The sequence below is a fragment of the Lytechinus variegatus genome, chromosome 4 (genome assembly GCF_018143015.1).
Source record: "Lytechinus variegatus isolate NC3 chromosome 4, Lvar_3.0, whole genome shotgun sequence".
Classification (NCBI taxonomy): Eukaryota; Metazoa; Echinodermata; class Echinoidea; order Temnopleuroida; family Toxopneustidae; genus Lytechinus; species Lytechinus variegatus.
In genome coordinates, this window is record NC_054743.1 from 20865161 (window position 1) to 20880507 (window position 15347).

The window sequence follows — 15347 nt, forward strand, 5'->3', positions numbered from 1 at the left end:
GAGTGACCCCGGGAAAGAGCTTGGAGAAAAAACATACCCTAAACACGTTTGGCTAGTCTCAAAAAAAAGCTTTGGACACTAGAAATTTGACATGTCTAATGGAAACAGATGCCCCTGCTTAATGTGATCAGAAATTCATTCAATATGATTGAAATTAATATCGTGCAGAAACCAATATGCATATATACATATATATATATATATATATATATATATATTACATCACAAAAATTTTATTTTAGGAGTAAATCATTTTTCCAACAAATGTACTTTTTCAAAGCTATCCAAAGCTAAGATCACTTCTTCATTATTATCATGGTTTTACCGTAACTATTTTTGTAATTTCTTGATTCTTTTGTAACATTGCATTTTGTTGATTTTATGTGTATTTTTATGCTTTTTTGTAAAACATATGCCAATTCAGCTGTAACAAGCTGCGATCATTTGTTCTAATAAAATCTTGAATCTTGAATCTATATATATATATATATATATATATATATATATATATATATATATACATATACATATAATGAACAAATTTAGACGTTTGAACCAACTCGCATATATGAGCTGTGACCATTGACCTGCGGACTCCAGATTCGAACTAAGCCTATATTTTGGTGTCATCTACCTACACACCCAATTCTTTTTTTAATCTGTTGAATATTTCAGAAGTTATAATGCATAAACAAACTCGCATATTTAATGAGCTGTGCCCTTTGACCTGCGGACTCCGAATTTGAACTTAGTTTGTATTGTGGTGTCAACTTACTAGAAACCATATTTGTTAAAAATCCATTGAATATTTATCGAGTTACTGGACGGAGACCAAGTGGGGGAATGGACGGACAGACAGTGGCATCGTTCAAAAAGCACACCCTAAATACATTTGACCCTGTGACTGACCATTGACCAGTCTTTCAAAACTACCCTTTTTAAAAAAAATCAGTGTTTTTGATACTCTCAACGGGTGCACGCATGGCCCACATCCAAAATTGAAAATCACCCCTTTAAACACATTTTTGGTGTCGAGCATGTGTACAGCAATATATTTAACTGGCCTCCCCCAGGGGTCTATTTTCCCGAAGGTTTCCATGTGATTATATGCCTGTTACATATTCCTCAGCATCCTGCGCTGGGTCTAATTGCAGACACTTCTTAATTAATGCAAACAAATGATAATTATATATATCATGAAAATTATAAATAGAATAATTATGAATTGTCTATGTCACCAGAGCATAAGAAGTATGCACTCACGATTCGTGTCCACAGGTGTAGTTGCGTGAGGTTCAGTTATTTCCAAGCTTGATGTTGCTGTTGAAGCTGCACCTTCAAATGTGGGTGTAGAAATATCTCTCTGGAAACAATGATCGAGAGAGATTGTTGAACACCATAATGCATAAACTGAGGTTTGCTTTGCATAAGCATCACCATACAACTACATGTACACAAGAGACACAGCATCTTTGAAGCATCTATAAGTGGAATTTAATGAATATACAGATGCAACTTTGTAGTGGAAATGAATGCTTTATTAACAAAGCCATGGTTTTTATTTTATCAGACAATAGTTCTTCACCCATTCAACTCGGATAGGACGTTAAATGGAGGCCCCGTGTAGAGGAGAGTCACCACCTTTGCACGTTAAGAACCCACTGCACTATTTGTATAAGAGTAGGGGGAAACCCCTGTGTAGTGGTCCACCTGCATTCCCCCAATCAGTTATATCGGGAGAGACCTGCGGGTCATAGTGATTCGCTTTTCACCTCCCAGGCGCATGTGACGCCAAACAAATAATAATAATAGATGGCACTGTATTCATTGACAAACCTATCCAACCAACTGGAGAATGATTTTCTTCTTCTTTTTGAAGCCATGAATGTATCCTCCCGTCAAGTTATGAATATGCATTTGTTATTACATGTTACTTTATTAAAGGGATGGTCCGGCCTGAAAATATTTATACCTTAATACATAGAGCAGATTTCACTGAGCAAAATGCCGAAAATTTCATCAAAATCGGATAACAAATAATGAAGTTACTTATTGAAGTTTAAAGTTTAGCAATATTTTGTGAAAACAGTCGTCATGAATATTCATTAGGTGGGCTGATGACGTCACATCTCCACTTTCCGTTTTCTTATATTACATAAAATCATATTTTCATTATTTCATACTTGTGTGAATGATATGTCTCCCTTATAATGAAATCAGTTGCAGCAATAAATATCTAATGCACTAAAACTGTTCTCAATCCAATTTTTCTAGTTCTAGGAGGAAAAAATTTGAATAAACCTAATTTCATATAATAAAATACAAAATAACAAGTGGAGATGTGACATCATCAGCCCAACTAATGAATATTCATGACAACTTTGTAAACAATTTTTCGGCATTACTCCAATGTATTAAGATCGCATGCTTGATCTTTTATGAAAATCATAAGTCAGAAAAAATTTGAATCAGTGGGATTCGAACTTGCCATCTACTGCTTTCCAGGCAGCGACTTAACCACACAGCTATTCTGGTTAACGGCTAAATCACGATGAACTGGAATTCAAATATCCTCGATCCTTTTCTTTCTGACTCATTAGTATGCATAATATGCATATGCAGTCCGCCGTTGACAATAGATAGTAAATAAAGAGGCTTTAATATGAGGAAATTATAATTTGTAAACAAATTTTCGGCATAACTCCTATGTATTAACATAGCATGCTCGATCTTCAATGAATATCATAAGTCAGAAAAATTGGAACCAGTGGGATTCGAACCTGCCACCTACTGCCATCTTTATTTACTATTCATGACAACTGTTTTCAAAAATATTGCTAAACTTTAAAATCCAATAACTTTGTTATTTGTCACCTCATTTTGATGAAATTTTCGACATTTTGCTCAATGAATTCTACTCTATTTCTTTAAGTTTTAAATACTTTCAGCCCGGACCATCCCTTTAAAATATTTCATGCATTTTCTAGTTCAAGGTGACCAACCTCTATTGACATTTTCCACGAGGATATGACCTTGTCAGCTTCACTGCTCGGCTGGTTTGATTTTCTCATGGCGGTAGTCTGCGATGTTGTCAAACCAAAACATTTGAAAGAGCTCACATCCTGTTCATAGAATGACAATGAAAGTTACATTATCAATACATCTCTAGTTTAGAATTAATTTTTTCTTGTTACTCCTAATGATCTCTATTGGAACATTTGCATATCTGACAATATCATGATTTACTTCTTGTCTCTTTATACAAAAGACAAAAATTATTTTCATTATGAAAATGATAATTTTACTTTCTTGTACAGAGTGTTAAAGTAGAAATAATCAATATATATTTCAAAAATAAGAAATATCAGTTGCACTGTAATGGAAAGGGTTCACTAACCTTTCTACCATCAAGAAAAGGTGAAAAAATATATATTGGAACTTAATAATCATTGCCTTCTCGTCTCATCTTTCTTTGTGTGTAACACTCGCCTCGATACACCATCAAATGCTACCACAATTACAAATATATATAATATATCAAAAAACCATGAGACTAACAGTGTTACAAGAGCATAACAGTTATCAGAAGTCTCTATGTCCTCTATATGTAGCATTACATGCCATACTAAAAGCATTGTAACTGTTCAGTGCACTGCATTTCAAGGAATAAATATTCTTGCCAGTTACCCATTTACATCATCATGTTAATGCTTGAGCAATGTTTTCAGTTTGATATGACAGATATCAAAGAAAGAAGTACTTGTGGAAGTATTGGCACTGTATTCCGGTGTCTAACAAAATTTGAGCATTAGGTGTAAAAAAAAACATGCATCTTACAACAAAAAAAGTATATTTCTTGTCATCACTGCCGCATGCAGTCAAGTTTCGGGGGGTGGGCAAGACATAATTTTTAAAAACGAGGGAGCAAAGCACCCAAGAATCTCACTGGGTGATTTCAAGTCCGGTGTTGGCCTCGGTGTTGGTGTTGAAATTTGGATTGCTTTCCCTGTCTCCAAAACTTATTCAGAGTTTGTAAAACTGATCCAGTTTACATTATTAACACCTCAACATTTAGTGACTTACTTTTCAGGACCATCTTCATTTTATGTTTGGTGTTATAATCGTGTAAAAATTGACCTAACACCAACACCAAAAGGTCAACACCGTACTTGAAATCACCCATTGGGGCAAATTTTCATTTTTAAAATTGAAATAGAAGGATTGGTGATTTTATGAATTTCTGTAATAAAAAAATATGTGTTTTCAGAATTTATGGGGTGCAAGTGCCCCCTCCCTGCTGCATACGGGCACGCTTGTCATTATCTTAGATGGGCTACCTTTCCCATTAAGCCATATCTCTTCAATGTAGAAGCCACAGGTACAGGTAGTAATCTTTGCATGACGATGGGTCTTCTCTGATACAATGGAATCAGGAGCATCATTCCCAATCTGTTCTTCATGACTTTCTGGAAAGCACTGTAATAGAAAAGAGATGATGCTATTACATTATGCAGACAATACAGTTTATAATGATGATGAATTCTGCCAAAGTTTTGTTTCTGCATAGCATCCATCAGGCACGGATCTATTACGATGGCTCCTCCACCCTTTTGTGAACAAATCTTGGGAAAATGACCAAAACAAAGGTTTTAAAAAGCCATAACCTTATTATTCTTCAGATGTTTTGCCTTCTTTTCTTTTATCACTTCTGTTCCTTTTCTTTTTCTCCCTCTCTCACTCTCTCTCTCTCTCTCTGGTGGATGGTGTGTAGGGACAGTGATTTTCCGTTTCAAAAAATGGCCTTTTCCGTTTCAGAAAATCTCAAATCATGCCGTTACATCTTCAAACGTAGAGGGCAGCTACACACGACCGTGCAGTTAAGCGATTATGAAGCGATATGAAGGGATGTGAAGCTCAACCCGGCCGGCTGGGTACGGACGCGGGGTACTATCGAGTGTGCTGATGTCGAGAGCAGTCACGATGTGTGAATTGTCATGATTGTAGCGAAGTGAGATCGTGTTTTCTGGGGTTTTGTGGCCATTCAATATTCTCATTTTGTTGGGTTTTTTTAGTAATTTCTGTTGCTATTCTGTGTATTTTGAGGGAAAACACATTTTCCGTTTGAAATGCCACTTTCTGTTTCAAAAGGCCTTTTCCGTGAATTCCGTCAGTTTTCCGCGATCGCGGAAAATCACTGTCCCTAGGTGTGGGAGGGCAAGGTCTGCTTGAACGACACTATCCATCCTCTTTAGCATGAAATCGTAAGTCTATAATTATTAATAACTAGAGATGCTCGGCGGGTTGTATCCCCCGAACCCAGCGCGTCATCTGTCATTGCGATATATAGAGCTCACACAGAAATTTGACAAATATATACAATTATCATGGCGACAATAACCCTAACATGCAGGTCCCCCAAGCCCATCTACCATCCAAGTGTGGTTGAAAAGTGACTTATGATTTCAGAGAAAGAGTCTTGCATGTAAACTTCAACGTTGACCTGAAAATGACCTTTGACCTTACCATGTGACCTCCGACTGCAGCATAATATGCAGGTGCCCCAAATCCATCTACCATCCAAGTTTGGTTGAAAAAGTGACTTGCGGTTGAAGAGTTAGGTGTCATAAGAGAGTCTTGCAGGTAAACTTTAACGTTGACCTGAAAATGACCTTTGACCTAACCATGTGACCTTTGCCTGCAGCATAACATGCAGGTACCCCAAATCCATCTACCATCCAAGTTTGGTTGAAAAGTTGTCCAGATTGGACCTTGTTGTTTGAAAGTGTCCTTTCCCAAAGCTAACATAGAGGGCACGTGTCTCCCAATCTCTAATCACCGCCAACCCACAAGATGAATACACTTAACAGTTAGATTAAATCTAGTATAGTATTTTGTGTTATTTACCTTGAAGACTTCTTTCTAGATACGGCCGCCAAGCAAACAGCAAAGAACGTAGGGGCGACAGATTTTACTCTATCTAGAATCTTTGTCCAGTCAAACTCTTCTTCCTTTGAACTGGAATCTGGAATGAGGTTCGAGGTTTTGCAGAGAAATGACATCTCACTTTTGATGGTTTTGATAATGTCCTTCCTCCACACTTTGCATGCTGCCTTGGATGCCCTTAGAAAACGGAATGTTTGTTCATAGTTTGAGTGTTTGATGCTCTGTATGACTCTAGATTTTTTTGTCTCTTTTTCTACGGCTTGCAGGCCAGGCAATGACTTCCCTGTTCTTTCTCTCCACTCACAGCAGACATATTCCAGATTCCTTCTAACAGTGTTCCATTCTAAAATATGAACAAAAGTTATCATAATGGTTAATTTATGAAATATAATACAGGGTCTACTTTTATTATAATACTAACAATGGGGAAAGGACAATAACAATTACCGTACAAAACTTTTCTATATACATAACAAACTTCGACTGAAATCATTGACTGACCTAATTGGCCTGCTTACAAATAAGAGTACATATTTGGCTATCATGAATATGGGAATCTGGGTGTATTGAGGGAGAAGGCAAATAAAATAAAATACAGTTAGGGACGAGAAAGGGGACAGGAGAGAGGGGTAGAGGCAAGAGTTAGTGTGTGTTAGAGTCCCCAGGGGGGCCACTTCCATTGACGAGTGGCTACTATGAGCAACCAAAAACAGGTGAAAAGGATCCTTTTTTCAAGATAGGACACATTACATATGTAACGTAATAAGGATGTCAAAACACTAAAACAATGAAAAATTTCTGAGAGTATAAAAAGACTAAATATATACTTTATAATGGATTTACTTTTTGCCCCAACACTTAACGTGTTTAGGGTCTGATTTCAGTGAGCTTTGTGAGTGGTACTTAACCCAATAAAAGTAAAGGTAAAGCCGACGTCCATGCCAGTCAGGTCTGTGAAATCGTACTAGTTTAGGGGGTCACTTCAGAGAATACTTGTCAAGGGTACCGTTTTATTTCCAATACTTGTTTAGGGTAGGGTTTCACACGCCAATACTTGTTAAGAGGTGCATTGTCAGAACATGGAAATACTTAATTTGGCCATGCATGGTATCCACTCATCAATGGTCAAAGTACCCCACCCCCCCTGTATGAGTCTGTCTTTCTCTGGATGGATGAGAGGGAAGGGAGAGGAACAAAACAGCATACCATCACTTCTTCACCATTGATTTAATAGCATACTGTCGTAATATAATAATGGACAGACAATAGTAAAGCTATATGAGCGTTTGAATGTTGAGAATTAACTATGGAGAATCACTATCCTATGGAGGTTTTCTATTGCGATTGGAATGTGTCAAAGGCAATTGTGTACAAATATCCCCTTTGATGGACTATATCTCTCTTTTTGCTCCTGCTTTTCAGTGATAAAAATTCTTCATCCACGATGTATTAAAGGGGAAGTTCACCCTGAAGAAGACTTTGTTGTAAAAATAGCAGAAAAATAGTAAAAAATATTGGTGAAGGTTTGAGGAAAATCTGTTAAAGAGTAAGAAAGTTATTGGAGTTCAAAGTTTTGGATTTGCAACGTCATAAACGAGCAGCTGCCCCATATGTTATGCAATATAAAACGCATGAATTTCAAATTTTATATGGTTCCTGATGACTTGATTTTGTTTTCTATTCATGATCGGGTGTGAAATGATTTTTCTATTAATAAACAAAAAGCACAGTACAAATCATTTTTAATTTTCTGAGAAAATGACATTTCATTGATTTTTTACCATTCACTATGTAGGAATGCTGCTCGCATATGACGTCACAAATCATATAATTGAAATTCTAATAACTTTTAAATTATTTGAGGAATTTTTATCAAACATTCAGCAATATTTTTATTACCTTTTTCTGCTATTTTTACAATAAACTATTTGTCAGGGTGAACTTCCCCTTTAAATGAAAACATGTCTAACATATCCTCCCACAGAAAGGAAATCTGATCTACACCAACAGATTTACAAAAGATGCAATTCAAGTAAAATAAACATGCACAAAAAAAATGGGGAAGTTGTTCATGTGTGACATCACACATCATTGTCACATTGCCATAGGACATGACAGTGATGATCTCAGCATTCAAGTCATGATTAGATATTTAGTATTAGTAAATAATCATAACTTGGATGCCGAGATCATGAATTACTAACAACAAATTTTTACAACGGTTCATCCGCACACGTTGGTGAGCAAAAGCTCACTAATTTCTTTTGTTTACTTACTTCCAAGGATCTGATAACATGGCTTACAGCAACGCCTTGTATTCCACGTTGCTTCGTCTCCAACAGCCCATCCTATTTGCTGAAGTACTTGGCCAACCTTGACATTGGTTTTTGAGAGATACGCACAGAATGATAAAGCTTGTGTCCCAATAAGTTGGAGATTTCCATCACAGACACCACATGTATCCATGTTGAAGTACACAGCCTCCCAGGAGTAGGAGTAACTCTCTGTCAGTACCTTTCCTGCAACAAAGCCAGTCTTAAAGGTCAAGTCCACCCCGGAAAAATGTTGCTTTAAATAAATAGAGAGAAATAAAAAAAAGCATAATGCTGAAAATTTCATCAAAATCTGATGTAAAATAAATTGACATTTTGAAGTTTTGCTTATATTTCACAAAATAGTTATATGCACATCTCAGTGAAATGAAAATGAGACAGTCCATGATGTCCCTCACTGTTTCTTTTGTTTTTTATTGTTTGAATTCTACAATATTTCGTTTTTTACAGATTCAACAGTTAGGACCAACTTGACTGAACCATATAGTATTAAGCAATGCTAATTCCACATGTTCAGGGAGGAATTAATTGTTGTTTCAGTTGACTATGAGGAGATAATTAGAATATTCCATATTTCATGAATAAAATACAAAAGAAATAGTGGGTGGATGACATCATCAGTCTCATTTGCATACTGACTAGGATGTTCGTAGTTGTTTTGTGAAATTAAGCAAAACTTTGAAAAGTCATAACTTTCTTATTTTACATCCTATATATTCTGATAAGATTTTCAGTGTTATGCTTGTTGCATTTTTCTCTTTTTATTCAAGCAAACTTTTTGTTGGGGTGGACTTGTCCTTTAAAGGGGAATCCAACCCAAATAAAGACTTGTTTTTATAAGAAAAAGAAAAATCAGACAAGTTAATAGGTGAAAGTTTGAACAATATTGGACAAACAACAAGAAAGTTATGAATTTTTAAAAGTTGTAAATATTGGTAATCACTATACCCATGGAGACTTCAAATTGACCGCATATGAGATGTCATAGTGATGTAAGGCAAGGACTACTCTTCCATGTACTCCAATACATATTATGGCTAAAATGTCATTTTTCCCAAAAGTTTTATTTCAAATTATATTTTTCTTTCATGAGGACATAAAACAATATACTACCAGGATTATATTTAGATTACTGCCCCAGGGGAATAGGTACTTAGGAGAAAACCACAAATCCCTGATAATAAAGTACATGGCCTATGGGAAAGTTGTCCTTGCCCCTTGTCATGATTTACTTACCCAGTTGCCAATTTGAAATCTACATACTATTAGTGATCTCAATTTTAAAGCAGCTATAACTTTCTTATCGCTTGTCCGATTTCTTTCAAACTTTCGCCATTCTGTTTAATTTATTTTTCTTCTTCCCAACACAACATTTTATGGCCAAGGCTGGATTCCCCTTTAATTATATGATGGGAAGAGAATGTCATCAATTAACTCTTTGTACACCTGTGCCACATGCATTTTAGGGAGCAATTTAAAAAGGGGTTTTGAATGGACTATTCTACTTCAACTCAAAATAACTTTTGATAGTAGGATCCATGGGTTATTGTAAAGAAAAGCTCTATGCGTACACTGCACAATGAGGTGAAAACATCACTAAATTGTGCGTATGTGTGTGTAATGCACCCTATGTGTATTAAGAATGAAATATGTCAAGTCCAAGTTGGCAGTACACTGTACAGTGAATCCCAAAATAAAATGAAACCGAGATTTATTGATGATTTATCATTACTGTATCACAAATAAAATAGACGAAATGACTCCCATTTTAAAGCTTAAAATCTCTTCTTTCATCTGGAATTACTTAGTTCATTTCTCATTCACGCACAAGTGAGCAAAAACAATTTGAAGAGGGGAAACCAAAAAGTCACTTGGCGGGCTGTATCTGGGTTTCAAAAAGAAAACCACATTTTTAACAAGTTCAATAACTGCTCTTTAATTTGATACCTCAATTACAGAAAATGGTCAAGAAAAAAACAAAGTTCTGGTTATTTCAAATAAGCTTGAATTTCAATAATTTCATAAAATGACGAGGTTTTACAGGCTAGCATTCAGACTCACTCGACACTCCGTTTTGTTGATGACCAACCTTGCATTAAGTCTTTTGTTTACCATGCAATAGCTTCTGTGGGAAACCAGTGAAAATATGTTTATTTAATTAAATTATACAAATACAAGCATTGTTTCGATGGAACAGAACTTTTTTACTTCTTGACCACATTCCGTGATAAAGGTATCAAATAAAAGAGCAGATATTGAACTTTTTAGGCCCATGTGATTTTCTTTCAGATATTCCCCCCCACCCCCCGCCAAATGAGTTTTGGGTATCCTTTCTTCAAATTGTTTTTGCTCACTCATGCGTGAATAAGCTTTGCATTGGTAGGTAATTTGTCTATTGTATTTATGATTAAGTTATGACAAATCATCACTAAATCTGGGTTTCGATTTTAGTGGGATGCACTGTATGTCTAGACAAAAAAGTGGGCCAAAATTGGAAACTCTGTGTGAGCAGACAACATAATAAACTATTACAAAGGACAGACTTGGAACATATAATTGACAAAAAGATTAGTACACAAAGTAAACACCACAAAGAATGTTTTTACATATACATGTATATATATGCACCTCCACTATAAGAAAAATGGCTTTTATTATTAAATAACAGTAGGGGAGACCGGGGTTAGTTGGAACATGGGGCAAGTTGAAACATTGTCATTTTCTTTAACGCCTATAAAATAAATTTATGCAATACTGCCCTCAATTTATTGCTATTAATAATACAACAGTGTTGAATTATTATTGCAATAAATAGAGGGCAGTATTGCATAAATTTATTTTACAGGCGTTAAAAGAAAATTACAATGTTTCAACTTACCCCACGTTCCAACTAACCCCGGTCTCCCCTATGTGAAAAGTTACACACTACATACACAACCAATGCATTTGTCTTCATTACAATCTTGAAGCAGCATTTACTCTGAGAGAAGAACTAGACGAACTAATAAGTGGGGGGTTTTGAATGGTTTTTGTGTTCTTCATGGGGGCCCAAGAACTTTTTGAAATGGTTCAAACACTCTTTCAACGCAAATCGCGCAATTTGCGTGCTGTTGCCAAGCGGAAGACAAAGAAATCAAGATGGCGACGTAAACCATGTAAACACGGCCGTAAGCTCTTCCCATCTTTTATAACAAATTTCTCATTTTTTTTAATGAATTCTTCTTTAAAAATATGATCAATATCTCAGAAATGTTGGAAATGAAGTTGGACCCCATGTACATGTTTAGGGCTAGATCTTTTAGAGGGAAAGTAGAATTCTCGGGGGCGAAAGTTTGTGGTTTTGTACCCGTACGTGGGGGAATATAGGTAGGGATCCCAGGCATCAGTGGGAAGTGACCATACGTATAGTATATCATGACTTTAATTCACTCCCCAGACGACTCCAGGCTAACCACTCCATTCACTGCCATTCAATTTCGTCAGCGCCAGTGACTTCTTTCATTCATCTCCCAATTTTTGTCATTGACATTGTACACAACGAGCGAGCGCAAACACAGACACTGACAAATCAAAACCTTGTTCATTGAATAAGTGACACTCGAGAGCAGGAGGTGACTTATTTTCAGGATAAGTCCGCACTTTTGAGCGGCCATCGCCACGGCAGGCCACGGCTAGTCTGCAGGCACAGACCCTCATTGGAACTTTGATCAACAAGTGTGCCTCCACGCAGACTAGCAGGCATTATCTTGATATCGGGAACCACCGTTTACTTCATACAGCAGCGCTTTATTCAGTCACACGCACGGTTCCCTATTTCCACCTCCATTCATGCCATTCACTTTGTACACAAGTGCGCGTACACAAATCTACGAGTGGTTCCCAAAACCACGATTTGGCCGACTAGCACATACAAAACTTGCTGTTCCAATACGAAAGAGCCTTCAGTACACAAGGCATGAGTAGGCTGCACATTCAGACCCTTATTTCGAGTGACGGGTTTGCCCAGCAGACTAGGCCACGGCTAGCCTGGGGCATTTTGGGGAGTGAAAATCATATACTGTACGTACGGTCACTCCCCACTAACGGAATAAACAGATGGGGGTAAGTGAACGCTCTTGCTCTTAACTTCTTTCAATTTTACGACTATTTATTTAATGAAAAGTAAGAAAAATATAATTAAATGGGGGTAAACATAAAACTTGTACCAGTATGTGGGGAAATAGGCGCTAATGCAGTTTCGCACCGGCCGGTTACCAGCATACCTCATCACAAATATTTGTTCCCAAATGTCATGACAAGTCTCTCAGTCACATTTCGATGTCAATATATCCACCACTTTTCAAAATATCGTGATCGGGAATGGCTGTATTTCGACTTCGATCTCAACGTCGTTGATCGACACGGCGTAGACATCGCTTCGCGGATCGCTTGGATTCACCGTAATGTTGATATGAACTGAAGTAGCCTGGGGCGTTTTGGGGAGTGAAAGTTATATACTGTACGTATGGAGTCACTCCCCACTAACGCCTGGGATTCCTCCCTATACTTCCCCACATACGGGTACAAAACCAGAAACTTTCGCCCCCGAGAATTCTACTTTCCCTCTAAAAGATCTAGCCCTAAACATGTACATGGGGTCCAACTTCATTTCCAACATTTCAGCGATATTGATTTCATTTTTAAAGAAGAATTCATTAAAAAAACGAGAGATTTGTTTTGAAAAGATGGAAAGAGCTTACTTCCGTGTTTACGTCGCCATCTTGATTTCTTTGTCTTCCGCTTGGCGACAGCACGCAAATCCCGCGATTTGCGTGCTGTCGCCAAGCGGAAGACAAAGAAATCAAGATGGCGACGTAAACACGGAAGTAAGCTCTTTCCATCTTTTCAAAACAAATCTCTCGTTTTTTAATGAATTCTTCTTTAAAAATGAAATCAATATCGCTGAAATGTTGGAAATGAAGTTGGACCCCATGTACATGTTTTAGGGCTAGATCTTTTAGAGGGAAAGTAGAATTCTCGGGGGCGAAAGTTTCTGGTTTTGTACCCGTATGTGGGGAAGTATAGGGAGGAATCCCAGGCGTTTAGTGGGGAGTGACTCCATACGTACAGTATATAACTTTCACTCCCCAAAACGCCCCAGGCTAAACTGAAGTTAGCAACCAAATCATGCGAACATAGATTCGCATGCGGCATGCTGGCAGTTTGTTCGCCACATTTTCGCATGATTAGGTTGCTAACTTCAGTTCATATCAACATTACGGTGAATCCAAGCGATCCGTGAAGCGATGTCTACGCCGTGTCGATCAACGACGTTGAGATCGAAGCCGAAATACAGCCATTCCCGATCACAATATTTTGAAAAGTGGTGGATATATTGACATCAAAATGTGAGACTTGTCATGACATTTGGGAACAATTATTGGTGATTAGGTGTGCTAGTAATCGACCGGTGCGAAACTGCATTAGCGCCGGGAAATATAGGTAGGGCTCCCAGGCGTTAGTGGGGAGTGACGTACAGTACATATGACTTTCACTCCCCAAAACGCCCCAGGCTAGCCACGGCCACGCCACCCTAGCCCCACTCCGAGCCGCCCCCCAGGGCCCAGGTCCACCGCACTACCGGCTGGCGCCCCGGCCGCACTCTCGCTCCGAAAACGCTACCGTAACTTAACTGTCCTCAGACAGTCACTCACCTCTCTGGTCAGTAACCGTCTTTTGGCGTTCTTTCACTGGCTTTGGCAAATGTAACTCGCCCTCAAATTTGCCAAAAGTCCAATGTGAGTTATTAAGTCGGTTGGTAAAGAAGCATAAATATGATAAAGTATATCTTAAAGTACACAACGAACGTAGAGGGCAGCAACACACAAGTGAGCCTTGAGGAGGTGCCGTGGCTATGGCCGAGTGGTCTCATGGAAAGTCCGGAGTTCGATCCCCGGCCGCGGCACCTATGCCGGTGAGCAAGGCATTTAATCTACAATACTCTATTATCCTGCTTTCAAATAAATGAAAATGCGATATGCATCATTGGTGACTAGGTGTGCAATTGTTTTAAAAAAAGCGCCAAGGCCCTATATATATATATATAAGAAATGAATGAAGAGAACAATGGTAGACGTAGCTTAAATCAATGTTCCCCAGAGCTATCTACCCTTTGGAAAAATTGGTTATGCCGAAAAAATGTCTCTGCCGGGAATCGAACCCGGGCCCCCAGTTTTGAACGCCGGTGCCTTAACCACTAGACCACAGAGACGGGCTAGTGGCTAGGCCGACCGAGATCCGATTGACCGTCAGAAAGACAGATTTTCAACACTCTACCAATTACCTTTGTCGGGTGAAGGTGTTCTCTTCTCTACCATTGTTCTCTTCATTCATTTCTTTACAATATTTAAATAAAAGAGTTGCCAAAGCTGTTGTACATGTATAGCTTCACACACACACATATGAGAGAATAAAAAAAATGATTTTCTTGGAGTGGACCTAACCCTTTTGGCAAACAAACTCTTCCGAAGAGTTCATTTGTCAAAAGCGGTTAAGTCCAATGTTCATAAATTGTATTGTTTTCTGTCTCAAAACATCTAAATTTTTAGCTAGTCGCTCTGATGAAAAGAAAGAGCTTGCAGTCGGCCAGTCGGACCACAGTAATCAAAATTTCAGATAGAATATTCATACCAGTTAAGGGAAATTTTAAGGGCTATTTTCAGGAATTCATTAAGAGCTGCTGACATATCTCACCAATTCACTAATTCGAACGTATGCAACTAGAAATAATTATTTCATATTCAGACTTTAAAAGCGGGCAAAGATAACAAGGATATACATAGTGTATATTGACCATGTTGACTTAAAACTGGATTTTTTTTAGTACAACGGGATTATTACAGAAATTCCGAGCACCAGGAATGATGACACAATGTCATAGGCCATCAGCAAATATGTTTAAAAAAGTTATGAACAAAATATTTATGTAATATACAATATATTATAAAATAATATATAACTTAATATAATAGAATAAACACTAGTTTCTTTTTCCTCTACTACGCCTCTCATTTTTTCTCCCTCTTTTTCTCA

At 37.6% G+C, this 15347-nt stretch overlaps 1 protein-coding gene across 3 annotated transcripts in view; it reads right to left on the reverse strand.

Moving 5' to 3' along the window:
• LOC121413598 overlaps positions 1-14145 on the reverse strand; it is a 15958-nt gene extending 1813 nt beyond the window's left edge. The window contains exons 1-6 of one of the 3 annotated variants that reach the window (XM_041606477.1): positions 13970-14145; positions 8220-8457; positions 5905-6286; positions 4338-4476; positions 3003-3122; positions 1264-1363 (exon numbers count right to left, since the gene is read on the reverse strand). In XM_041606477.1, the coding sequence (XP_041462411.1) occupies positions 1264-1363; positions 3003-3122; positions 4338-4476; positions 5905-6286; positions 8220-8409 (931 nt within the window). In that variant the 5' untranslated portion in view covers positions 8410-8457; positions 13970-14145. Of the gene's footprint in view, positions 1-1263; positions 1364-3002; positions 3123-4337; positions 4477-5904; positions 6287-8219; positions 8512-13969 lie in introns of all 3 variants that reach the window. The other 2 variants (XM_041606476.1, XM_041606478.1) reach the window with 2 other exon arrangements.
• Positions 14146-15347: the final 1202 nt, after the last annotated feature.